The sequence below is a fragment of the Pleurodeles waltl genome, chromosome 5, assembly GCF_031143425.1.
Source record: "Pleurodeles waltl isolate 20211129_DDA chromosome 5, aPleWal1.hap1.20221129, whole genome shotgun sequence".
Lineage (NCBI taxonomy): Eukaryota > Metazoa > Chordata > Amphibia > Caudata > Salamandridae > Pleurodeles > Pleurodeles waltl.
This window is the reverse complement of record NC_090444.1, coordinates 1,862,897,002-1,862,922,894: the sequence shown is the minus strand read 5'-3', so window position 1 is coordinate 1,862,922,894 and position 25,893 is coordinate 1,862,897,002. Positions and strand designations below refer to the sequence as shown.

The 25,893-nt window shown below is 50.7% G+C and overlaps 1 protein-coding gene across 2 annotated transcripts in view; it reads left to right on the top strand.

The window, feature by feature from the left end:
- Positions 1 to 25,893, top strand: part of LOC138296894 (solute carrier family 22 member 7-like) — a 259,538-nt gene that overhangs the window by 164,874 nt on the left and 68,771 nt on the right. For both annotated transcript variants that reach the window (XM_069236390.1, XM_069236389.1), the window contains exon 4: positions 9,026 to 9,194. In XM_069236390.1, coding sequence (XP_069092491.1) covers positions 9,026 to 9,194 — 169 coding nt within the window. The remainder of the gene's footprint in view (positions 1 to 9,025; positions 9,195 to 25,893) is intronic.

Sequence of the window (25,893 nt, the reverse complement as noted above, 5' to 3'; positions counted from 1 at the left end):
GGACTCCAGCAGGTTTCATTGTAGGTGATGTGCACCATGTTCTGCAAGTCAGGACTCCAGCAGGTCTCATTGTAGGTAATGGGCACCATGTTCTGCTTGTCAGGACTGCAGCAGGTCCCATTGTAGGTGATGGATGCCAAGTTCTGCTGGTCAGGACTGCAGTAGGTCTCATGGTAGGTGATAGGTGCCATGTTCTACTGCCAGTACTCCCTCAGGTCACATTGTAGGTGACGAGCACCATGTTCTGCTGGTCAGGTCTCCAGCAGGTCTCATTGTAGGTGATATGTGCCATGTTCTACTGCCAGTACTCCCCCAGGTCCCATTGTAGGTGATGGGCAGTATGTTCTGCTGGCCAAGACTGCAGCAGGTGCCATTGTAGGTATTGGGCACCATGTTCTGCTGGTCAGGACTGCAGCAGGTCCTGCGCCATGTTATGCTGGCCAGGACTGAAGCTGGTCCCATTGTATGTGATGGGCACCATGTCCTGCTACCAGGACTCCAGCAGGTCGCATTGTAGGTGATAGGTGCCATGTTCTACTGCTAGGACTGCAGCAGGTCCCATTGTAGGTGATGGGTGCGATGTTCTGCTGGTCAGGACTGCAACAGGTCCCATTGTAGGTGATGGGCACCATGTTCTGCTGGTTAGGACTGCAGCAGGTCCTATTGTAGGTGAGGGGCACCATGGTCTGCTGGCCAGGACTGCAGCAGGTCCTATTGTAGGTGATGGGAGACATGTTCTGCTGGTCAGGACTCCAGCAAGTCCCATTGTAGGTGATGAGCACCATGTTCTGCTGCTATGACTGCAGCAGATCCCATTGTAGATGATGGGTGCCATGATCTGCTGCCAGGACTCCTGCAGGTCCCATTGCAGGTCATCGGTGCCATGATCTGCTGGTCAGGACTGCAGCAGGTCCCATTGTAGGTGATGGGTGCCATGTTCTGCTGCTAGGACTGCATCAGGTCCCATTCTAGGTTTTAAATGATATGTTTTGCTGGTCAGGACTGCAGCAGGTCACATTGTAGGTAATGGGCACCATGTTCTGTTGGTCAGAACTTCAGCAGGTCCCATTATAGGTGATGGGGACCATATTCTGCCGCGGGACCCAGCAGGTCCCATTGTAGGTGATAGGTGCCATGTTCCACTGCTACGACTGCAGCAGGACTCATTGTAGGTGATGGGTGCCATGTTATGTTGGTCAGAACTTCAGCAGGTCCCATTATAGGTGATTGGGGCCATATTCTGCTGCAGGACCCAGCAGGTCCCATTGTAGTTGATAGGTGCCATGTTTCACTGCTACAACTGCAGCAGGACCCATTGTAGGTGATGAGTGCCATGTTTTGTTGGTCAGGGCTGTAGCAGGTCCTATTGTAGGTGATGGGCACCATGTTCTGCTGGTCAAGACTCCAACAGGTCCCATTGTAGGTGATGGAAGCTATGTTTTGCTGGTCTGGACCCAAGCAGGTCTAACTGTAGATGATGGGCACCATGTTCTGCTGGCCAGGACTCCAGCAGGTCCCCTTGTGCGTAATGAGCACAATATTCTGCTGCCAGGACTCCAGCATGTTCCATTGTAGATGATGGGTGCCATGTTCTGCTGGTCAGAACTGCAACAGGAGCCATTGTAGATGATGGCACCATGTTCTACTGGTCTAGACTACATCAGGTCCCATTGTAGGTGATGGGTGCCATGTTCTGCTGCTCAGGACTGCGCCAGGTCCCATTGTAGGTGATGGGTGCCATGTTCTGCTGGTCAGGACTCCAGCAGGTCCCATTATAGGGTATGGGTGCCATGTTCTGCTGGTCAGGACTCCAGCAGGTCTCATTTTAGGTGATGGGTGCCATGTTCTGCTGCCAGGACTCCAGCAGGTCCCATTGTAGGTGATAGGCACCATGTTATGCTGGTCAGAACTTCAGCAGGTCACAGTGTAGGTGACGGGCATCATGTTCTGCTGGTCAGAACTTCAGCAGGTTACATTGTAGGTGATGGGTACCATTTTCTGCTGCCAGGACTCAAGCGGGTCTCATTGTAGGTGATGGGCACCATGTTCTGCTGCCAGGACTCCAGCAGGTCCTATTGTAGGTGATGAGCACCATGTTCTGCTGGTCAGGACTCCAGCAGGTCACAATGTAGGTGATAGGTGACATGTTCTACTGCCAGTACTCCCCCAGGTCACATTGTAGGTGACGAGCACGATGTTCTGCTAGTCAGGACTCCAGCAGTTTCCATTCTAGGCGATGGGCACCAGGTTCTGCTTCCAGGACTTCAGCAGGTCCCATTGTAGGTGATGGGCAACATGTTCTGCTAGTCAGGACTGCAACAGGTCCCGCGCCATGTTATGCTGGCCAGGGCTGCAGCAGGTCCCATTGTATGTGCTGCGCACCATGTCCGGCTACCAGGGCTCCAGCAGGTCGCATTGTAGGTGATAGGTGCCATGTTCTACTGCTAGGACTGCAGCAGGTCCCATTGTAGCTGAAGGGTGCCATGTTCTGCTGGTCAGGACTGCAGCAGGTCCCATTGTAAGTGAGGGGCACCATGTTCTGCTGGTCAGGACTGCAGCAGGTCCTATTGTAGGTGATGGGAGACATGTTCTGCTGGTCAGGACTCCAGCAAGTCCTATTGTAGTTGATGAGCACCATGTTCTGCTGCTAGGACTGCAGCAGATCCCATTGTAGATGACGGGTGCCATGATCTGCTGCCAGGACTCCAGCAGGTCCCATTGCAGGTGATCAGTGCCATGATCTGCCGGTCAGGACTGCAGCAGGTCCCATTGTAGGTTTTAGATGACATGTTCTGCTGGTCAGGACTGCAGCAGGTCATATTGTAGGTAATGGGCACCATATTCTGCTGGTCAGAACTTCAGCAGGTCCCATTATAGGTGATGGGCACCATATTCTGCTGCAGGACTCCAGCAGGTCCCATTGTAGGTGATAGGTGCCATGTTCCACTGCTACGACTGCAGCAGGACCCATTGTAGGTGATGGGTGCCATGTTTTGCTGTTCAGGACTGCAGCAGGTCCTATTGTAGGTGATGGGCACCATGTTCTGCTGGTCAAGACTCCAACAGGTTCCATTGTAGGTGATGGGAGCTATGTTCTGCTGGTGAGGACCCCAGCATGTCCCATTGTAGATGATGGGTGCCATGTTCTGCTGGTCAGGACTGCAGCAGGAGCCATTGTAGATGATGGCACCATGTTCTACTGGTCCAGACTGCATCAGGTCCCATTGTAAGTGATGGGTGGCATGTTCTGCTGCTCAGGACTGCAGCAGGTCCCATTGGAGGTGATGGGTGCCACGTTCTGCTGCTCAGGACTCCAGCAGGTCCCATTATAGGGTATGGGTGCCATGTTCTGCTGGTCAGGACTCCAGCAGGTCTAATTTTAGGTGATGGGTGCCATGTTCTGCTGCCAGGACTTCAGCAGGTCCCATTGTAGGTGAAGAGCACCAAGTTCTGCTGCCAGGATTCCAGAAGGTCCCATTGTAGGTGATAGGCACCATGTTCTGCTGGTCAGAACTTCAGCAGGTCACAGTGTAGGTGACAGGCGCCATGTTCTGCTGGTCAGAACTTCGGCAGGTCGTATTGTTGGTGATGGGTACCATGTTCTGCTGCCAGGACTCCAGCAGGTCTCATTGTAGGTGATGGGCACCATGTTCTGCTGGTCAGGACTGCAGAAGGTACCATTGTAGGTGATGGGTGCCATGTTCTGCTTCCAGGACTGTAGCAGGTACCATTGTAGGAGATGGGTGCCATGTTACGCTGGTCAGGACTGCAGTATGTCACATTGTAGGTGATTTGCTCCATGTTCTGCTGATCAGGACTGCAGCAGGTCTTATTGTAGGCGATCACCGCCATGTTCTGCTGGCCAGGACTTCAGCAGGTCCCATTTTAGGTGATGGGCGCCATGTTCTGCTGACAGGACTCCAGCAGGTCACATTGTAGGTGACGAGCACCATGTTCTGCTGGTCAGGACTTCAGCAGGTCACAGTGTAGGTGATGGGCACCATGTTCTACTGGTCAGGACTGCAGCAGGTCCCATTGTAGGCGATGGGCACCAGGTTCTGCTGCCAGGACTTCAGCAGGTCCCATTTTAGCTGATGGGTGCCATGTTCTGCTGGTCAGGCTTTCAGCAGGTCACAGTGTAGGTGATGGGCGCCATGTTGTTGGTCAGGACTCCAGCAGGTCCCATTGTAGGTGATGGGTGCCATGTTCTGCTGGTCAAGCCTTCAGCAGGTCACAGTGTAGGTGATGGGCGCCATGTTTTGCAGGTCAGGACTCCAGCATGTCTCATTGTAGGTGATGGGCACCATGTTCTGCTGGTCAGGACTGCAGAAGGTACAATTGTAGGTGATGGGTGCCATGTTATGCTGGTCAGGACTGCAGTAGGTCACATTGTAGGTGATTTGCTCCATGTTCTGCTGATCAGGACTGCAGCAGGTCTTATTGTAGGCAATGACCGCCATGTTCTGCTGGCCAGGACTTCAGCAGGTCCCATTTTAGGTGATGGGCGCCATGTTCTGCTGACAGGACTCCAGCAGGTCACATTGTAGGTGACGAGCACCATGTTCTGCTGGTCAGGACTCCAGCTGGTCCCATTGTAGGCGATGGGCACCAGGTTCTGCTGCCAGGACTTCAGCAGGTCCCATTGTAGGTGATGGGTGCCATGTTCTGCTGGTCAGGCCTTCACCAGGTCACAGTGTAGGTGATGGGTGCCATGTTTTGTTGGTCAGGACTCCAGCAGGTCCCATTGTAGGTGATGGGTGCCATGTTCTGCTTCCAGGACTGTAGCAGGTACCATTGTAGGAGATGGGTGCCATGTTTTGTTGGTCAGGACTCCAGCAGGTCCCACTGTAGGTGATGGGTGTCATGGTCTGCTGCCAGGATTGTAGCAGGTTCCATTGTAGGTGATGGATGCCATGTTCTGCTGGTCAGGACTGCAGCATGTCCCATTGTAGGCGATGAGCACTATGTTGTGCTGGTCAGGACTTTAGCAGGTCACAGTGTAGGTGATGTGTGCCCTGTTCTGCTGGTCAGGACTGCAGCAGGTCACAGTGTAGGTGATGTGCGTCCTGTTCTGCTGGTCAGGACTCCAGCAGGTCCCATTGTAGGTGATGAGCACCATGTTCTCCTGGTCAGGACTTCAGCAGTTCACAGTGTAGGTGATGTGTGCCCTGTTCTGCTGGTCAGGACTTCAGCAGGTCACAGTGTAGGTCATGTGTGCCCTGTTCTGCTGGTCAGGACTCCAGCAGGTCACATTGTAGGTGATGGGCACCATGTTCTGCTGCCAGGACTCCAGCAGGTCTCATTGTAGGTGATGGGCACCATGTTCTGCTGGTCAGGATTTCAGTAGGTCCCATTGTAGGTGATGAGCACCATGTTCTGCTGGTCCGGACTTCAGTAGGTCACAGTGTAGGTGATGTGTGCCCTGTTCTGCTGGTCAGGACTCCAGCAGGTCGCATTGTAGGTGATGGGCACCATGTTCTGCTGCCAGGACACCAGCAGGTCTCAATGTAGGGGATGGGCACCATGTTCTGCTGGTCAGGATTTCAGTAGGTCCCATTGTAGGTGATGGGCACCATGTTCTGCTGCCAGAACTCTAGCAGCTCTCATTGTAGGTGATGGGCACCATGTTCTGCTGCCAGTAGTGTAGCAGGTCCTATTGTAGGTGATGGGTGCCATGGTCTGCTGGTCAGGAATGCAGTAGGCCACATTGTAGGTGATTGGTTCCATAATCTGCTAGTCAGAACTGCAGCAGGTCCCATTGTAGGTGATGACTGCCATGGTCTGCTGGCCACGGCTTCAGCAGGTCCCATTGTAGGTGATGGCCACCATGTTCTGCTGCCAGGACTCCAGCAGGTCACATTGTAGGTGACAAGCACCATGTTCTGCTGGTCAGAACTCCATCAGGTCCCATTGTAGCTGATAGGTGCCATGTTCTGCTGCCAGGACTCCAGCAGGTCCCATTGTGGGTGATGGGCACCATGTTCTGCTGGTCAGGACTTCAGCAGGACACAGTGTAGGTGACGGGCACCATGTTCTGCTGATCAGAATTCCAGCAGGTGGCATTGTAGGTGATGGGCACCCTATTCTGCTGCTAGGATTCCAGCAACTAACATTGTAGGTAACGAGCACCATGTTCTGCTGGTCAGGACTCCAGCAGGTCCCATTGTAGGCGATGGGCACCAGGTTCTGCTGCCAGGACTTCAGCAGGTCCCATTGTAGGTGATGGGTGCCATATTCTGCTGGTCAGGACTTCAGCAGGTCACAGTGTAGGTGATTGGCGCCATGTTTTGCTGGTCAGGACTCCAGCAGGTCTCATTGTAGGTGATGGGCACCATGTTCTGCAGGTCAGGACTCCAGCAGGTCTCATTGTAGGTAATGGGCACCATGTTCTGCTTCCCAGGACTGCAACAGATCCCACTGTAGGTGATGGGTGCCATGGTCTGCTGTCAGGATTGTAGCAGGTCCCATTGTAGGTGATGGATTTAATGTTCTGCTGGTCAGGACTGCAGTAGGTCACATTGAAGGTGATTGGCTCCATGTTCTGCTGGTCAGAACTGCAGCAGGTCCCATTGTAGATGATGACCGCCATGTTCTGCTGGCCAGGACTTTAGCAAGTCCCATTGTAGGTGATGGGTGCCATGTTCTATGGCCAGGACTCCAGCAGGTCCCATTGTAGGTGATGAGCACCATGTTCTGCTGGTCAGGACTCCAGCAGGTCACATTGTAGGTGACAAGCACCATGTTCTGCTGGTCAGGACTCCATCAGGTCCCATTGTAGCTGATAGGTGCCATGTTCTGCTGCCAGGACTCCAGCAGGTCCCATTGTAGGTGATGGGCACCATGTTCTGCTGGTCAGGACTTCAGCAGGACACAGTGTAGGTGATGGGCACCATGTTCTGCAGGTCAGAACTGCAGCAGGTCCCATTGTAGATGATGACCGCCATGTTCTGCTGGCCAGGACTTTAGCAAGTCCCATTGTAGGTGATGGGTGCCATGTTCTGCTGCCAGGACTCCAGCAGGTCCCATTGTAGGTGATGAGCACCATGTTCTGCTGGTCAGGACTTCAGCAGGTCACAGTGTAGGTAATGTGCGCCCTGTTCTGCTGGTCAGGACTCCAGTAGGTCCCAGTGTAGGTGATGTGCACCCTGTTCTGCTGGTCAGGACTCCAGCAGGTCACATTGTAGGTGATAGGCACCATGTTCTGCTGCCAGGACTCCAGCAGGTCCCATTGTAGGTGATGAGCACCATGTTCTGTTGGTCAGGAATTCAGCAGGTCACAGTGTAGGTGATGTGCGCCCTGTTCTGCTGGTCAGGACTTCAGCAGGTCACAGTGTTGGTGATGTGCGCCCTGTTCTGCTGGTCAGGACTCCAGCAGGTCGCATTGTAGGTGATGGGCACCATGTTCTGCTGCCAGGACTCCAGCAGGTATCTTTGTAGGTGACAAGCACCATGTTTTGCTGGTCAGGACTCCAGCAGGTCCCATTGTAGCTGATAGGTGCCATGTTCTGCTGCCAGAACTCCAGCAGGTCCCATTGTAGGTGATGGGCGCCATGTTCTGCTGGTCTGGACTTCAGCAGGTCACAGTGTAGGTGACAGGCACCATGTTCTGCTGATCAGAACTCTAGCAGGTGGCTTTGTATGTGATGGGCACCCTGTTCTACTGCTAGGACTCCAGTAGGTCACATTGTAGGTGATGGGATCCATGTTCTGATGACCAGGATTGCAGTAGGTCCCTTCGTAGGTGATGGTCACCATGTTCTGCTGGTCAGGACTCCAGCAGGTCCCATTGTAGCTGATAGGTGCCATGTTCTGCTGCCAGAACTCCAGCAGGTCCCATTGTAGGTGATGGGCGCCATGTTCTGCTGGTCTGGACTTCAGCAGGTCACAGTGTAGGTGACAGGCACCATGTTCTGCTGATCAGAACTCTAGCAGGTGGCTTTGTATGTGATGGGCACCCTGTTCTGCTGCTAGGACTCCAGTAGGTCACATTGTAGGTGATGGGATCCATGTTCTGATGACCAGGATTGCAGTAGGTCCCTTCGTAGGTGATGGGCACCATGTTCTGCTGGTCAGGACTACAGCAGGTCACATTGTAGGTGATAAGCACCTTGTTCTGCTGCCAGGAATCCAGCAGATCACATTGTAGGTGATGAGCACCATGTTCTGCTAGTCAGGACTGCAGCAGGTCCCACTGTAGGTGATGGGTGTCATGTTCTGATGACCAGGAGTGCAGCAGATCCCATCGTAGGTGATGGGCACCATCTTCTGCTGGTCAGGACTGCAGCAGGTCAAATTGTAGATGATGGGCGCCATGTTCTGCTGGTCAGGACTTCAGCAGGTCCCATTCTAGGTGATGGGCACCATGTTCTGCTGGTCAGGACTTCAGCAGGTCACATTGTAGGTGATGGGCACTATGTTCTGCTGGTCAGGACTCCAACAGGTCCTATTGTAGCTTATGGGTACCATGTTCTGCTGGTCAGGACTGCAGCAGTTCCCATTGTAGTTTATGGGCACCATGTTCTGCAGCTCGGACTGCAGCAGGTCACGTTGTAGGTGATGGACGCCATGTTCTGTTCCCAGGACTCCAGCAGGTCCCATTGTAGGTGATGGGCACCATGTTCGCTGCTAGGACTGCAGCAGGTCCCATTGTAGGTGACAGGTGCCATGTTGTATTGGCCTGACTTCTGTTACAATGCATTCAAAGTGCTGAATGTGGAGCTCCTCAATATTTATGTACGTAAGCAAGTCCCAATAAATATTTACTACACTTCATCCTGTTCTATGCTCATTTCTTAGGTAGTGTAAGAGTTGGTATTTTTCAATAAAACAATGCAACCTATTGTAACTCCTGTAGGAATCTTTCTAGTGCCAATTGAATGTAGCATTTGTTAGTTACAGCGCCTAGAAATGGCAGGAGTGTGGTAGAATGTGCTTTATAAAGTTACTGTTATTGTAACCTGCACATATTTTTGCCACTGTGCTCGGAGCCAGAGGGTTGCCCTCACTCCACCTCTTTTCCTTGCAGTGGTGGAGTGGACAGACGTGAAGCACCGTACCTTCTGTGGCACCATCAGCAGCATACCCTGGACCGTGGGCAACATGAGCTTGGCACTCCTGGCATTTCTGATCCGGGACTGGCGCTGGCTCTTGCTGGCCGCATCCTCACCCTGCGTCCTGGCAATCATCTTCTGGTGGTAAGTGTGTGGGTGCTGATCAGAGGGGAGCTAGGCCTCACTGGTGTGTGGCACCAAGGGGAATATGCACCACGGAGGGGAGAGCTGAAAGTGTGTACGGATTGAAGGACAACCAAGCCTCACAGCTGAAAGTGGGTGCTGACTGAAGAGGAGCCAGGCCTCACAGGTGTGTGGCACTGATTGTGGGGGACACAGGATCATTGATGTGTGGCACCAAGGGGAATACACACCAGGAAGGGAACAACTGAAAGTGGCTGCTGATTGGAGGGGAGCTATGACTCTCTGGTGTGTGGCACCTAAGGGAATACACACCAGGGAGGGAACAGCTGTAAGTTGGTGCAGATTGGAGGGGAACCAGGCCTCATTGGTGTGTGGCACCATGGGGAATACACACCAGAGAGAGGACAGCTGAAGATGTGTACTGGTAGGAGAGGAGTCAGACCTCACTGGTGTGTGGCACCAAGGGAGGGGACAGTTGAATATGTGTACTAATTGTAGGGGAGCCAGGCCTCACAGGTGTGTGGCACTGATTGTGGGGGACACAGGATCATTGATGTGTGGCACCAAGGGGAATACACACCAGGAAGGGAACAACTGAAAGTGGGTGCTGATTGGAGGGGAGCTATGACTCTCTGGTGTGTGGCACCTAGGGGAATACACACCAGGGAGGGAACAGCTGAAAGTGGGAGCTGATTGGAGGAGAGTCAGACTGCACTGGTGTGTGACACCAAGGGGAATTCACACCAGGGAGCGGACAGCTGAAGGTGTGTACTGGTAGGAGAGAAGCCAGGCCTCACTGGTGTGTGGCACCAATGGGGGAGACAGCTGAATATATGTATTAATTGTAGGGAGCCAGGCCTCACTGGTGTGTGGCACCTAGGGGAATACACACCAGGGAGGGAACAGCTAAAAATGGGTGCTGATTGGAGGGGAGTCGGGCTCACTGGTGTGTGGTACCTAGGGAATTTACCCCAAGGAGGGGACAGCTGAAGGTGTGTACTGGTTGGAGAGGAGCCAGGGCTCACTGATTTGTGGCACCAAGGAAGGGGCAGCTGAGTATGTGTACAAATTGTAGGGAAGCCAGGCCTCACTAGTGTGTGCCACTAATTATAGGGAAGCTAGGCCTTTCAGGTGTGTGGCACCAAGGGAAATAAACACCACGGAGGGAACAGCTGAAAGTGGGCCTTACTGGCCTTACAGGCCTTACTGGTGAATGGCACTAAGGGAGTGGACAGCTGAACATGTGTACTATTTGTAGGTTGGGCAGACCTCACTGGTGTGTGGCACTGATTAAAGAGGAGGCAGGCCTCCCTGGTGTGTGGCAACAAGGGGATATACACCAAGGAGGGGACAGCTGAAGGTGTGTACTAGTTGGAGAGAAGCTAGGCCTCACTGGTGTGTGGCACCAAGGGGAATATACACCAGGGTGAAGACAACTGAAGGTGTGTACTGACAGAAGCAGAGACAGGCTTCACTGCTATGTGGCACCAAGGGGAATACACACCAGGGAGGGATCAGCTGAAAGTGGGTGCAGATTGGAGGGGAACCAGGCCTCACTGGTGTGTGGAACCAAGGGGAATGCACACCAGAGAGGGGACAGCTGAAGATGTGTACTGGTAGGAGAGGAGTCAGACCTCACTGGTGTGTAGCACCAAGGGAGAGGGCAGCTGAATATGTGTACTAATTGTAGGGGAGCCATGCCTCACTGGTGTCTGGCACTGATTGTAAGGGAGCCAGGCCTCACTGGTGTGTGGCACGAAGGAGAATACACACCAGGGAGGGAACAGCTGAAAGTGGGTGCTGATTGGTGGAGAGTCAGACTGCACTGGTGTGTGACACCAAGGGGGATTCACACCAGGGAGTGGACAGCTGAAGGTGTGTACTGGTAGGAGAGAAGCCAGGCTTCATTGGTGTGTGGCACCAAGGGAGGAGACAGCTGAATATATGTGTTAATTGTAGGGAGCCAGGCCTCACTGGTGTGAGGCACGGATTGTAGGGGAGCTAGGCCTTACTGGTGTGTGGCACCTAGGGGAATACACACCAGGGAGGGAACAGCTGAAATTGGGTGCTGATTGGAGGGGAGCTAGGCCTCACTGGTGTGTGGCACCAAGGGAATTTACACCAAGAAGGGCACAGCTGATGGTGTGTACTGGTTGGAGAGGACCCAGGCCTCACTGATTTGTGGCACCATGGGAGGGGACAGCTGAGTATGTGTACTAATTGTAGAGAACACAGGCCTCCCTAGTGTGTGCCACTAATTATAGGGAAGCCAGGCCTTACAGGTGTGTGGCACCAAGGGGAATAAACACCACAGAGGGAACAGCTGAAAGTGGGAGCCAGGCCTTACTGGTGTATGGCACCAAGGAGTGGACAGCTGAACATGTGTATTAATTGTAGGGTGGGGAGACCTCACTGGTGTGTGGCACTGATTAAAGGGAAGCCAGGCCTCCCTGTTGTGTGGCACTAGGGGGATATACACCAGGGACGGCATAGCTGATGGTGTGTACTGGTTGGAGAGGAGCTAGGCCTCACTGGTGTGTGGCACCAAGGGGAATATACACCAGGGACGGGACAGCTGAAGGTGTGTACTGGTTGGAGAGGAGCCAGGCCTCACTGGTTTGTGTCACCAAGGGGAATATACAAATGTATGTCAGAACAATGCATGCTCGAACAACGCATGCCTGAACAACACGGTCGGAACAACGACCGCGTTGTTACCACTAATGCCTTTACCACTAATTCCTTAACAATGATTTTTTGTTGTAAAGGCATTCCTGGTAAAGGCATAAATGAACGGCATGCATGGTTCCATCATGCGTCCTCCCTGGCCCCCCAACCCTAAAAATTACTGCAACCCACCCACCCCACCCCTAAAACCTAAAACCACTGCGACCCCCCACCCCGCCCCTAAAATTACCATGACCCCCACCCACCCCTAAAACCTAAAACCACCCCAACCGCCCACCCCGCCCCTAAAACCTAAAACTGCCCCAACCCCCACCCCTGCCCCAAAAACCTGAAACCACCCCAACCCCCCACCCCGCCCCTAAAATTACCCCGACTCCCGACCCCACCCCGAAAACCTAAAACCACCCCAACCCCCACCACCGACCCTTAAACCTAAAACCACCCCAACCCCCACCCCTAAAATTAGTGCAACCCCCCACCCTGCCCCAAAAACCTAAAACTAACCCAACCCCCCACCCCTGCTCCTAAAACCTAAAACCACCCCAACCCCCACCCTGCACCTAAAATTACCGCGACCCCCACCCCACCCATAAAACCTAAAATCACCAGAACCCCCACCCCGCCCCTAAAACCTAAACCACCACAAGCCCCCACCCCCAAAAATTAAAATACCCCGACCCCCGCCCCTTAAACTAAAAATACCCACCCCTAAACCTAAAAATGCCCAACCCCTGCCCCTAAACCACCCCGACCCCCACCCCTAAAACTAAAAATACCCCGACCCCCTCCCACGCCCCTAAACCTAAACCGCCCCAAAACTAAAAATACCCCGACCCCCCCTTCCCCTGCCCCTAAACCACCCCGACCTCCCACCCCCTAAAACTAAAAATACCCCAACCCCCCACCCCTAAAACAGCCCCACTTACCTGATCACGTCGTCCTCCTCAGCCGACTCCCTTCTTCTGTGCCTTAACTACGCATGTGCGTGGTTCAGCACAAGCATGGTTAAGGCACCAAACAAGGAAGTTGTGGTTAACAAAAGCGTTGTTCCGCTTTCGTTGTCCACGACTTCTTTGTTAGGGAGTCGTGGTTAAGACCGCTTCCCGGAATATACACCAGGGTGGAGACAACTCAATGTGTGTACTGACGGAAGGAGAGCCAGGTCTCACTGGTATGTGGCACTAACAGGAATACACACCAGGGAGGGACCAGCTGAAATTGGGTGCTGATTGGAGGGGAGACAGGCCTCACTGGTGTGTGGCACCCAGGGAATATACACCAAGGAGGGGACAGCTTAAGGTGTGCACTAGTTGGAGAGGAGCCAGGCCTCACTTGTGTGTGCCAGTAATTGCAGGGAAGCCAGGCCTCGCTGGTGTGTGGCACCAAGGGGAATAAACAACAAGGAGGGAACAGCTGAAAGTGGCTGCTGATTGGAGGGGAGCCAGGACTCACTGGTGTGTAGCACCAAGGGGAATACACACCAGGGAGGGGACAGCTGAAGTTGTGTACTGGTAAGAGAGGAACCTGGCCTTACTGGTGTATGGCACCAAGGGGCTGGACAGCTGAATATGTGTACTAATTTTAGGGGAGCCAGGCCTCACTGATGTGTGGCACTGACTGTAAGGGAGCAAGGCCACAAGGGGAATACACAGCAGGGACGGAACACCTGAAAGTGGGTGCTAATTGGAGGGGAGCCAGACCTCACAGGTGTGTGGCACGAAGGGGAATACACACCAGGGAGGGGACAGGTGAAGGTGTGTATTGGTAGGAGAGGAGCCAGGCCTCAACGGTGTGTGACACCAAGGGAGGGGCCAGCTGAATGTGTGTACAGGTTTGAAGGGAGCCAGGCCTCACTGGTATGAGGCACCAAGAAGAATACACACCAGGGAGGGGACAACTGAAGGTGTGTACTGATCGAAGGGGAGCCAGGCCTCAATGCTGTGTGCCACCAAGGAAAATATACACCATGGAGGGGACAGCTGAAGGTGTGACTGTTGAAAGGGATCCAGGCCTCACCGGTGTGTGTCACCAAGGGGAATATAGACCATGGACGGGACAACTGAAGGTGGGTGCTGACTGAAGAGGAGGCAGGCCTCACTGGTGTGTGGCACCAAGGGGAATACACACCAGGGAGGTGACAGCTGAAGGTATGTACTGGTTGGAGGGGAGACAGCCATCCCTGGTGTGTGGCACCAGGGAGGGGACAGCTGAAGGTGTGTACTAGTTGGAGAGAAGCCAGGCCTTACTGGTCTGTGGCACCAGGGAAATATACACCAGGGAGGGGACAGCTGAAGGTGTATACTGCTTGGAGGAGAGCTAGGCCTTACTGGTGTGTGGCACAGAGGTAAATATATACCCCAGTGAGGAGACAGCTGCAGGTGTGTGCTGCTTGGAGGGGGCCATTCCTCACTCGTGTGTGGCACTAAGGGGAAGACACACCAGGAAGAGAACAGCTGAAGATGTGTACTGGTTAGAGGGGAACCAGCGTGGTGTCACTGATGTGTGGCACCGGGGGTGGGGCGGGGAGATAGGCACCAGGGGGAGGACATCTGAAGGTGTGTACTAGTTGGATGGGAGCCAAGCCTCACTGGTGTGTTGCGCCCAGGGGAAAATAGCATGGAGGGGACAGCTGAGGATGGGTACAGATTGAAGGAGAGCCACGCCTTACATGTGTGTGGCACCAGGGGTAACACTAAGCATGTAGGGTACAGCTAAAGGCCTGTACTCAGGGTACACTGTGCAAAAGCTGATCTCAAAGTGGAGAGAGGGTTTGTAACAATGGCTATCGTGTTGGGGTGCTGAGGTCTCCTTTGAACAGGTGTGGTTTCAGTAATTACCTATAATATCTATTTGCAGGGCACGAAAACCCAGAAAAGGACCCTCAAAGACTAAGTTGAAATTATGTTTTGATTACTTTATAAAATGCCTGCAGTCTTTTGATGGCACAAACACCATACAGGTGTATGATGTCACTTCTGCTAACTCTGGCATCTTGGTGGTTTGACGTCATGCATTGGACTATGAAAAAACCTTGAGCCATGCTTCACACGAGTGACTGCCAGCCTCGAGGAGATGGTGAGTGGCCCACTTAAGAGTACACTGCCATTGAAATGAGGCATCTGTCTACATACACTCACTTTGTAACTTGTGAAGACTCTGAGCCTGATTTAGATCTTGGTGGAGGGGAATACTCAGTCACAAAGGTGCCGGGTATCCTGTCCGCTGTATTACAATCCCACTATGTCCTATGGAGATCGTAATATGGCAGACGGAATATCTGTCACGTTTGTAACAGAGTATTCCATCCACCAAGATCTAAATCAGGGCCTCTGTTTTGTTTCCTCAATCAATAAGACATGATGACACATCTATACTATGGGCTATTATGCAAGCAAGGTAGATGGATAACTCCTTCCACTGGCTGGACAGTCATATGCAGATACTTTGGGCTTCTAATACTCCTTGGTCCTAGTGCCACTGCACATGCTGCACCTGCTACACTACTGATAGCTAAGACCTTGCTCCCTATCCGCAGCCTGTGGTCCTCAGTGCGAACATCAGACTACAGTAGTGTTATCATGAGTATTTGGCATGTCTGTGCTTGTGAGAGCTTCACACGTCGTAGAGGAAGGGGTTATGAAGAACTTATGACTGGAGCATGGTTAGAGTCAAGTGTGGGACTCTGGTATGCTTCTTTTGTGGGCTTATACTCATACATTTTTCTGAATACCAATCTTTTGTAATTGCACAGGTCTATAACCTGAATTTGTTTTCGGTACATCATATGATGCATTGCACTTGGCATGGCATCTATCTGCATCTGTTTACAGAAAGAATTAATGTCAGGCACCTTAAGAAAATCTGGAGACAGTTACCCTCACACTCAAATTTTACTGTTCTTGAAGATGCCAATAGGAACTACAAATTGAGTATCTTTACTGCTAGATCGAGCCACATTAAATCCAAACTTGTTGCTATGAAAAATTGCTCACAGCTAATTTTTGACATCAAACAATCAAACCCGACCCTTCCCCAGTACAGTCTTCACACCAGCATCAAGATGCAAGAAAATGCTATCTCCTTTGTAGAGAAAGTAAGGTCTAGTGAGCAATCACCTCTACTAAAATCCTCTTCAAGGATGACTGCATGCTGACTGTGAAGTCCAGTTGTTCTGGTCGCACTTTTATATAATCTCTGAGTCAGAGTTACTTGAGGAACAAGTTGCTTACCTTTGGTACCTTTACTGGTAGAGACTAGTTAACGGTAGATTTTTTGCCTTGTGAATTTTCCCAGGCTCCAGACTGGACCACGAAAGGTTTGTAGCAACTCCTTCATGCGTTTATAGGTGGCATTGTGTGGCTCTGTATCAGGTCCGTCCTGTCACAATATATGCACCACCTCAATGAGCTGTCAGTTTCTTTCTGATCTCTGTCTGTGTCTATGGTTGCAGAGACACTGTAATCAGAAAACTTTCACAATGGGATCTCATTAATGGACTGTATGAGTTCATTCCACAGAACGGGGAGGAGGATGGGTCAGTGAGGAATCTGCTGTTAAATAGAGTCTCTACCAGAAACGTCTTATCAAAAGTAAGTCACTTGCTCTTCTGATAGAAGCTCTAACTGCAGATTCCTCACCTTGTGAATAGATACCAAAGCAGTACACCTCCCCCAGGGGTGGTGGGTGGGTGGAGTGGCTCAGACGAGGAAAATAATGAGAGACAGATCTGGCAAAGTGCCTGTACCATCAGATCTGGCTGTCCAGTCAGTAGTGTTTTGTGAGCATGTGGCAGATCACCCAGGTAGCACCATGGCAAATGACCACGGCTGACACACCACTTGCCAGCGCACTGGTGGCCACCTTTGCGCTGGTGTGATGAGTGCATATTTCTTTTGGGGGTTGCTTTCTGGTGAGCCCATAGCAGATCTTGATGCATAAGTCAGTTCATCAGGAGATGGTTCGTTTTTGCACTCCTTTGCCTTCATTAGCCCTAGACACACCACCAAAAAGTTGGTCATCCTATTGATAATCTGCAGCCCTATCAACATCGATGCTGAGGGCCCTCTTAGGGTCAAGGAGGTGAAGGCACTCTTCCTCTATAGAGACAAATGGATAGATTGTCCTATGTGGAAGAGCTTGAATACCTTGGGCAGGACTGTCATTTTTGTCTGCAAGATCCTGCTGCAGTACTCAAAAATAGCCCCTGACATGGTCTACAACTAGAATGCAGGATGCCAAGAGGCTCAGAGCCACTGTCACTCAGACCCAGGTCAAGGGTTGAACATTGGGATCACAGCCCACATAACTTTGACTTGTTGACGTGGGGTATCCAGGGTGTTCCAAATGAAAAAGGAGCAGTTGTGAAAGACTCAGTTATGACTCAACACATTGATGGAAAATCCCAGGGATGTTCAACAGGTCAGGTGTCATCTGGAGGTGGATTACTTCTGCTTGAAGGGAACAAGCCTTCAGTAGCCAGTAGTCAGGGTATGGGGCGTCCTGTAATCCCAACCAGCGCAGATGCACTACAATGTACCACTGTTAGAAATGGGGACTCTTGTTGAGAGTCAGTTTGCACTCTGTTCAAGCAGGAACCCTCACTCTGGTCAGGTAATGGAGATACACACTTAAGATAACCCCTGCTCTCCCCCTTGGTAGCTTGGCACAAGCAGTCAGGTTTATCTCAAAGCCAATGTGTAATGTATGTGTACCAAAACACACAGTAATGCAGTGAAAACACTACAAAATAGACAGCACACCAGTTTAGAGAATTAGCCAATATTCATCTAAATTAAACAAGACAAAAATGACAAAAATCCAACGTACACAAGTTATAAATTTTTAAATTAAAAAGAGTCTTACTCCATAGAAAACAATGGATGCATTGATAATACACAAAGTACCTGGTTTACGTAAAAAATGAAGCCGCAAGGGCAAGCGTGTGTCGGAAAAGTCAGTGAAACGTCGATTCCTTATTCGCAAGCGAGGGTGTGCGTCATTTCTTCTCCAGTCAGTTAGGCGATGCATAGTTTTTCTCTCCCGCAACAGAGTAATGCATCAATTTCTGGACAAGCACCTCGGATCGGAGCAGGTTCACGTCGATTTTGACGGCCAGCAAAGATGTGTGCGAAATCTGGGTGCTCAATGATGAGGTACCACGCTATGTGGGGCTTACGTCAATTTCAGCAGCCACAAGCGGGTGTTGTGTCGTTTCTCCAGCCGCAATGCAGGTGACGCAGTGATTTCCCAGCCTTGATGCAGGTAGTGCATCAATTTCTCCACTGCAGTGCAGGTGGTGTGTCGTTTTTACAGCTGCGTTCCAGGTAGTGCGTCAAATTCTTATCTGCACGGCTCCTGTACGTGGATTTCCATCTTGGTTCCACCAGCTTCATATTTCAAGGGCCTGGGGACTGGAGTGGGCACTACTTGGCAGGGTAGGTGTCTCAGCAGGGAGTCCAGGTGATGGCAGAGGAAGCCTTTATGACCCTGAGACTTCAAAACAGGAGGCAATCTCAGTCCAAGCTCTTGGAGACACTTTGAAAGTAGGAATATACCACAAAGTCCAGTCTTTGTCCTCTTTCAGACAGAAGTAGCAACTGCAGACCAACCCACCAAAGCACAGTCACAGGCAAAGAGGCAGTACTCCTCCAGCTTTTCAGCTCTTCTCCTTTGCAGAGGTACTTCTTGAGTCCAGAAGTAATCTAAAAAAATCTGGGGCTTGGGGTCCACTACTTATACCCCTTTCTGCCTTTGAGGTTGGCAAACTTCAAAGGAAAGTCTCTGTTGTTCACAAGATCCTGCCTTGCCCAGACCTGCCTTCAGACACACACCAGGGGGTTAGAGACTGCATTTTGTGATGGCAGGCACAGCCAATTCTGGTGTAAGTGTCAGCTCCTCCCTCCACTCTAGCCCAGATGATCCATCAGGATGTGTAGGCTACATCCCAGCTCCCTCTGTGTCACTGTCTAGTGGAGCTTCAAAAACAGCCCAATCATCAGTGTGACCCAGACAGAGAATACACAAGCAGGCAGAGCGACAGGATGATTTAAGCAAGAAAATGCCCACTTTCTAAAAGAGCCATTTTCAAACTGACAATCTAAAAACTAACTTTACCAGAAGATGTATTTTTAAATTGTGACTTCTGAGACCTCAAACCCCATATCTTCATCCGCTCCCAAAGGGAAACTGCACTTAAAATATATTTAAAGGCAGCCCCCATGTTAACCTATGAGAGGGATAGACCTTGCAACAGTGAAATTCAAATTTGCAGTATTGCACTATCAGGACATGTAAAACATATCAGTACATGTTCTACCTTTAACATACACTGCACCCTTCCCATGGGGCTACCTAGGGCCTACCTTAGGAGGTGCCTTACATGTATTAAAAGGGAAGATTTGGGCCTGGCAAGTGGGTGCACTTGTCAGGTCAAATTGGCAGTTTAAAACTTCACTCTAAGACACTGCGATGGCAGGTCAGAGCCATGTTTACAGGGCAACTACAGGGAGTGCAGAATTATTAGGCAAGTTGTATTTTTGAGGATTAATTTTATTATTGAACAACAACCATGTTCTCAATGAACCCAAAAAACTCATTAATATCAAAGCTGAATATTTTTGGAAGTAGTTTTTAGTTTGTTTTTAGTTTTAGCTATGTTAGGGGGATATCTGTGTGTGCAGGTGACTATTACTGTGCATAATTATTAGGCAACTCAACAAAAAAAAATATATACCCATTTCAATTATTTATTATTACCAGTGAAACCAATATAACATCTCAACATTCACAAATATACATTTCTGACATTCAAAAACAAAACAAAAACAAATCAGTGACCAATATAGCCACCTACCTTTGCAAGGACACTCAAAAGCCTGCCATCCACGGATTCTGTCAGTGTTTTGATCTGTTCACCATCAACATTGCGTGCAGCAGCAACCACAGCCTCCCAGACACTGTCCAGAGAGGTGTACTGTTTTCCCTCCTTGTAAATCTCACATTTGATGATGGACCACAGGTTCTCAATGGGGTTCAGATCAGGTGAACAAGGAGGCCATGTCATTAGATTTCCTTATTTTATACCCTTTCTTGCCAGCCACGCTGTGGAGTACTTGGACGCGTGTGATGGAGCATTGTCCTGCATGAAAATCATGTTTTTCTTGAAGGATGCAGACTTCTTCCTGTACCACTGCTTGAAGAAGGTGTCTTCCAGGAACTGGCAGTAGGACTGGGAGTTGAGCTTGACTCCATCCTCAACCCGAAAAGGCCCCACAAGCTCATCTTTGATGATACCAGCCCAAACCAGTACTCCACCTCCACCTTGCTGGCGTCTGAGTCGGACTGGAGCTCTCTGCCCTTTACCAATCCAGCCACGGGCCCATCTATCTGGCCCATCAAGACTCACTCTCATTTCATCAGTCCATAAAACCTTAGAAAAATCAGTCTTGAGATATTTCTTGGCCCAGTCTTGACGTTTCAGCTTGTGTGTCTTGTTCAGTGGTGGTCGTCTTTCAGCCTTTCTTACCTTGGCCATGTCTCTGAGTATTGCACACCTTGTGCTTTTGGCCACTCCAGTGATGTTGCAGCTCTGAAATATGGCCAAACTGGTGGCAAGTGGCATCGTGGCAGCTGCACGCTTGACTTTTCTCAGTTCATGGGCAGTTATTTTGCGCCTTGGTTTTTCCACACGCTTCTTGCGACCCTGTTGACTATTTTGAATGAAACGCTTGATTGTTCGATGATCACGCTTCAGAAGCTTTGCAATTTTAAGAGTGCTGCATCCCTCTGCAAGATATCTCACTATTTTTTACTTTTCTGAGCCTGTCAAGTCCTTCTTTTGACCCATTTTGCGAAAGGAAAGGAAGTTGCCTAATAATTATGCACACCTGATATAGGGTGTTGATGTCATTAGACCACAGCCCTTCTCATTACAGAGATGCACATCACCTAATATGCTTAATTGGTAGTAGGCTTTCGAGCCTATACAGCTTGGAGTAAGACAACATGCATAAAGAGGATGATGTGGTCAAAATACTCATTTGCCTAATAATTCTGCACTCCCTGTAATGTGGGTGGCACAACCAGTGCTGCAGGTCCACTAGAAGCATTTGGTTTACAGACCCTAGGCACCTCTAGTGCACTGTACTAGGGACTTACTAGTAAATCAAATATGCCAATCATGGAAAAGCCAATTAGACATACAGTTTACACAGGAGCACTTGCATGTTAGCACTGGGCAGTAGTGGTAAAGTGCCCAGAGTACCAAAAATAGCAAACACAAAGGTCAACACACAGTGAAAGCATGGGAAGCAGAGGCAAAAAGACAGGGGAAACCATGCCAGGGATGCCAGGTCTAAAAACCACCATCACTTTTGTGAACGCCAAAGGTGCACTGGTAAGGACAAAGGGAAGCAGAGGAAACTGAAAGTGCTCTTGGCCTACCTGAAACCACAGGTAATGATTATTACTGCAGGAGGGGGATGTGAAAATAGTCCAACACTACTATCCAGTCTCCTGGATCCATGACAGAATGTGGGCCAGGGTGAGCATCTTGAACTTGTCCTTCTGGAGGAAGAACTTCAGATTGCATAGATGGATGATAGGGCAACGGCATCCGTCTCTTTTCAGCACCAGAAAATAATGGGAGTAGCAACTAGTCCCGATCTCTGATGCTGGCACTCTCTCTACTGCTCCCTTGGCCAAGAGAGCATGAACCTCTCCACGGACTGTGGATAGGTGTTTTATGTGAATAGCATAAAGATAGATAAAGAAGAAGGGTAGGGAGAACTGTGTTAGATGATCTGGAGCAGACATTGATTGGAGGGGAAGCTACTCCACTTGGGGAGGAGAGAGGTGATGTGACCTATCGGGTGATTGGGGGCACTGAGGACAAGTTAAAGAGGCTTTGCTGTGGCTGTGGATGGAGGGGTTGGAACTTGGGTAGCTAGTTGACCTTGGGGTCTGTGTGCTGTCGCCTGATCCCCCAAAATTTTGGGACGTTTCTTACTGAGATACATAATGGCTGGGCCTCCCCTGGTAGCCCCTTCCAAAGACTTGAAAAGGGCTCTTCTATTGAGGGAACTGTTGAACTTATGGGGCTAAGCCAAGATACAGGGCAAAAGCTTTGCTGTCTTTAAACTGTTCAAGGGCCAAGACAGCCTACGCTCTGAACACCCTAGAGACATCAAAATGCATGTCCATGAGGGATTACTGATTGCTGGGCATCTGAAGAAAAGATCCTTAAGCGAATCTAAGCATTCTGCTGGTACTGACTGTCCTACCCAGACAGTCAGTAGTGTCTAGACCAGAGTTTTTTAAATGTTTTTCTGCTCCTTGTCGGTCTAATAATGGCCTCAGCAAGGTTTGATGGATGTCATTCTGGACAGCTGGCAAGATATCCACCACTTTGTACTATAGTGCATGCAAATATCTGCCCAAGAAGCATATTGTATTGGCTAACCTGGGGGTGAAACTGGCCGAGGAGAACATCCACTCAGCAAAGGCCTCCACCTTCTTACATTCCCTACCTGGAGGTGTTAGTTAATGCACTGGGGTTCAAACTGATACTGGATGCTTGAACATGTAGACTGTTTGGAGTGGGGTGTTGGAGCAGGAAAAATTGGTCTCCGGGAGCAGGCTGGGTGTCATCTTGTTATCTGTTAGCTGGAAGACAAAATCATGGCTTTGTGCAGGTGCCCACCACAATATTGGTCAGGGCATCATTAAATGTAAGGAGAGGTTCCTGGCTGGACTGTGCTGGGTTGAGGACTTCTATAAGAAAATTAGTCTTGACTACTTGAGTGGGTAAGGTAAGGTCAAGCACATCAGCCCCTCTCTGAATGACTGTTAAAAAAGAGGCAGACTCCTTAGTGGTCACAGCCGGATTCAGTCAGGAGAAGCTAATGTCTGGGGAAGTGTTCAGACCATTGGCGTCTTGGAGGACGTCAAAAATATTGTCATCATCATAAGGATTTTCATTGTCCTCATCATTATCCCTAACCTCATGTCGTGGGGTGTAGGTTTTGGGTTTCAAGTGGGCATACTGTCGAGTTCTGGGCGGCAGGGTGTAGGTCTCTGAGTCTGATAGAAACTTTTGGATGCCTTTCTGATGTCAGCGATGTTGGTGTTGGCATTGACATTTGAGCCAGTGGTGTTGATCGTGGTGCCAAAGGTAGCATCGAGCATGGTGCCGAGGGTGGGATTGTGCATGATGTCAGAGTCGGCAGAGCCGGGGAAGAAGTTGGGCTGTGATCAAGGTCAAAAGGCACAGTTGGAGTGGAGGACAGACCTGCAGAGGATGAACCAACTGGAGGCCTTTACAGATATATGGTGCTCCAGAAGGATCTGGTGAAGCAGAGAAAATCTAGTCCATGAGTACCCTTAACTGGTGGAGCTGTTGCAATGTTACTGTCCATTCGGGGTGGAGCTGAAGTGGAAATAAATTCAGAATCAGTTCAGCGAGGGGGGAGCGACTGCACAGCCTAGAGGTGTCTGGAACATAGCACGTCACTGTAGGAAGGTAGCCTCTTTCTAGCCTTGTTACCCCCACTTTTGGCCTGTTTGTGAGTATATGTCAGGGTGTTTTTATTGTCTCACTGGGATCCTGCTAGTCAGGGCCCCAGTGCTCATAGTGGAAACCCTATGTCGTCAGTATGTTTGATATGTGGCACTGGAATCCTGCTAGCCAGGACCCCAGTGCTCATAGGTTTGTGGCCTATATGTGTTCCCTGTGTGGTGCCTAACTGTATCACTGAGGCTCTTCTAACCAGAATCTCAGTGTTTATGCTCTCTCTACTTTTAAAATTGTCGCTGCAGGCTAGTGACTATTTTCACCAATTCTGATTGGCACACTGGAACACCCTTATAATTCCCTAGTATATTATACCTAGGTACCCAGGGTATTGGGGTTCCAGGAGATCCCTATGGGCTGCAGCATTTCTTTTGCCACCCATAGGGAGCTCAGACAATTCTTACACAGGACTGCCACTGCAGCCTCAGTGAAATAACGTCCATGTTATTTCACAGCCATTTTACACTGCACTTAAGTAACTTATAAGTCACCTATATGTCTAACCCTCACTTAGTGAAGGGTGGTGCAAAGTTACTTAGTGTGAGGGCACCCTGGCACTAGCCAAGGTGACCCCACATGGTTCAGGGCAATTTCCCCCGGCTTTGTGAGTGCGGGGACACCATTACACGCGTGCACTACATATAGGTCAATACCCATATGTAGCTTCACCATGGTAACTCCGAACATGGCCATGTAACATGTCTAGGATCATGGAATTGTCACCCCCAATACCATTCTATATTGGGGGGACAATTCCATGCATCCCCGGGGCTCCAGCCTAGAGCCCGGGTACTGCCAAACTAACTTTCTGGGGTTTTATCTGCAGCTACCGCTGCTGCCAACCCTCAGACAGGTTTCTGCCTCCCAGGGCCTGGGCAGCCCAGTCCCAGGAAGGCAGAACAAAGGATTTCCTCTGAGACAGGGTGTTACACCCTCTCCCTTTGGAAATAGGTGTGCAGAGCCTGAGAGGAGTAGCCTCTCCTGGCCTCTGGAAATGCTTTGAAGGGCACAGATGGTGCCCTCCTTGCATAAGCCAGTCTACACCAGTTCAGGGATCCCCCAAGCCCTGCTCTGGTGCAAAACTGGACAAAGGAAAGGGGAGTGACCACTCCCCTGACCAGAACCTCCCAGGGGAGGTGCCCAGAGCTCCTCCAGTGTGTCTCAGACCTCTGCCATCTTGGATGCAGAGGTGTGAGGGCACAATGGACAGCTCTGAGTGGCCAGTGCCAGCAGGTGACGTCAGAGACCCCTCCTGATAGGTGCTTACCTTTCTCTGTAGCCAATCCTCCTCTGAGAGCTATTTAGGGTCTCTCCTGTGGGTATCTCACCAGATAACGAATGCAAGAGCTCAACAGAGTTCCTCTGCACTTCCCTCTTTGACTTCTGCCAAGGATTGACCGCTGACTGCTCCAGGACGCCTGCAAAACCGCAACAAAGTAACAAGAAGACTACCAGCAACATTGTAGCGCCTCATCCTGACAGCTTTCTCAACTGTTTCCTGGTGGTGCATGCTCTGGGGGTTGTCTGCCTTCACCCTGCACTGGAAGCCAAGAAGAAATCTCCCGTGGGTTGAAGGAATCTTCCCCCTGCCAACGCAGGCACCAAACGTCTGCCTCACCTTTCCTCTGGGTCCCCTCTCATCTTGACGAGCGTGGTCCCAGGAACACAGGAGCTGGATCCAAGTGTCCCCGACAGTTCAGTGGCCCTTCTGTCCAAATTTGGTGGAGGTAAGTCCTTGCCTCCCCACGACAGACAGTAATCCTGTGTACTGGGTGAACTGCAGCAGCAAGGGCTTCTGTGCACTTTTGCCAGACTTCCTTCGTGCATAGCCTAGCCCAGGTCCCCAGCACTCTGTCCTGCATTGCCCAACTCGCTGAGTTGGACTCCGACTTCGTGGGACTCCCTTTTGTTGTGCTGAGTCGACAGTCATGCTCAGATCTTCTGAATGCCTGTTCAGGTGCTTCTGCAGGTGCTGCCTGCTTCTGCGTGGGCTCTCCATGTTGCTGAGCGCCCCCTCTGTCTCCTCCTCTAAGGGGCGACCTCCTGGTCCTTCCTGGGCTCTGGCAGCACCCAAAACCTTCAACCATGACTCTTGCAGCTAGCAGGCTTGTTTGCGTGGAAACAACTCTGCATCCTCCAGCACGCCGTGGGACATCTTCTGACTGAAGGAGAAGTTCCTGGCACCTTCCGTTGTTGCAGAATCTTTGGCTTCTTCCACCCGGAGGCAGCCCTTTTGCACCTTCATCCGGGGTTTAGTGGGCTCCTGCACCCCCTGAACACTTGCATGACTCTTGAACTTGGTCCCCTTCCTTTGCAGGTCCTCAGGTCCAGGAATCCGTCTTCAGTGCTTTGCAGTCAGTTGTTGTCTTAGCAAAATCCCCTATCTCGACTTAACTGTCTTTCTGGGGTGGTAGGGTAACTTTACTCCTACTTTTCAGGGTC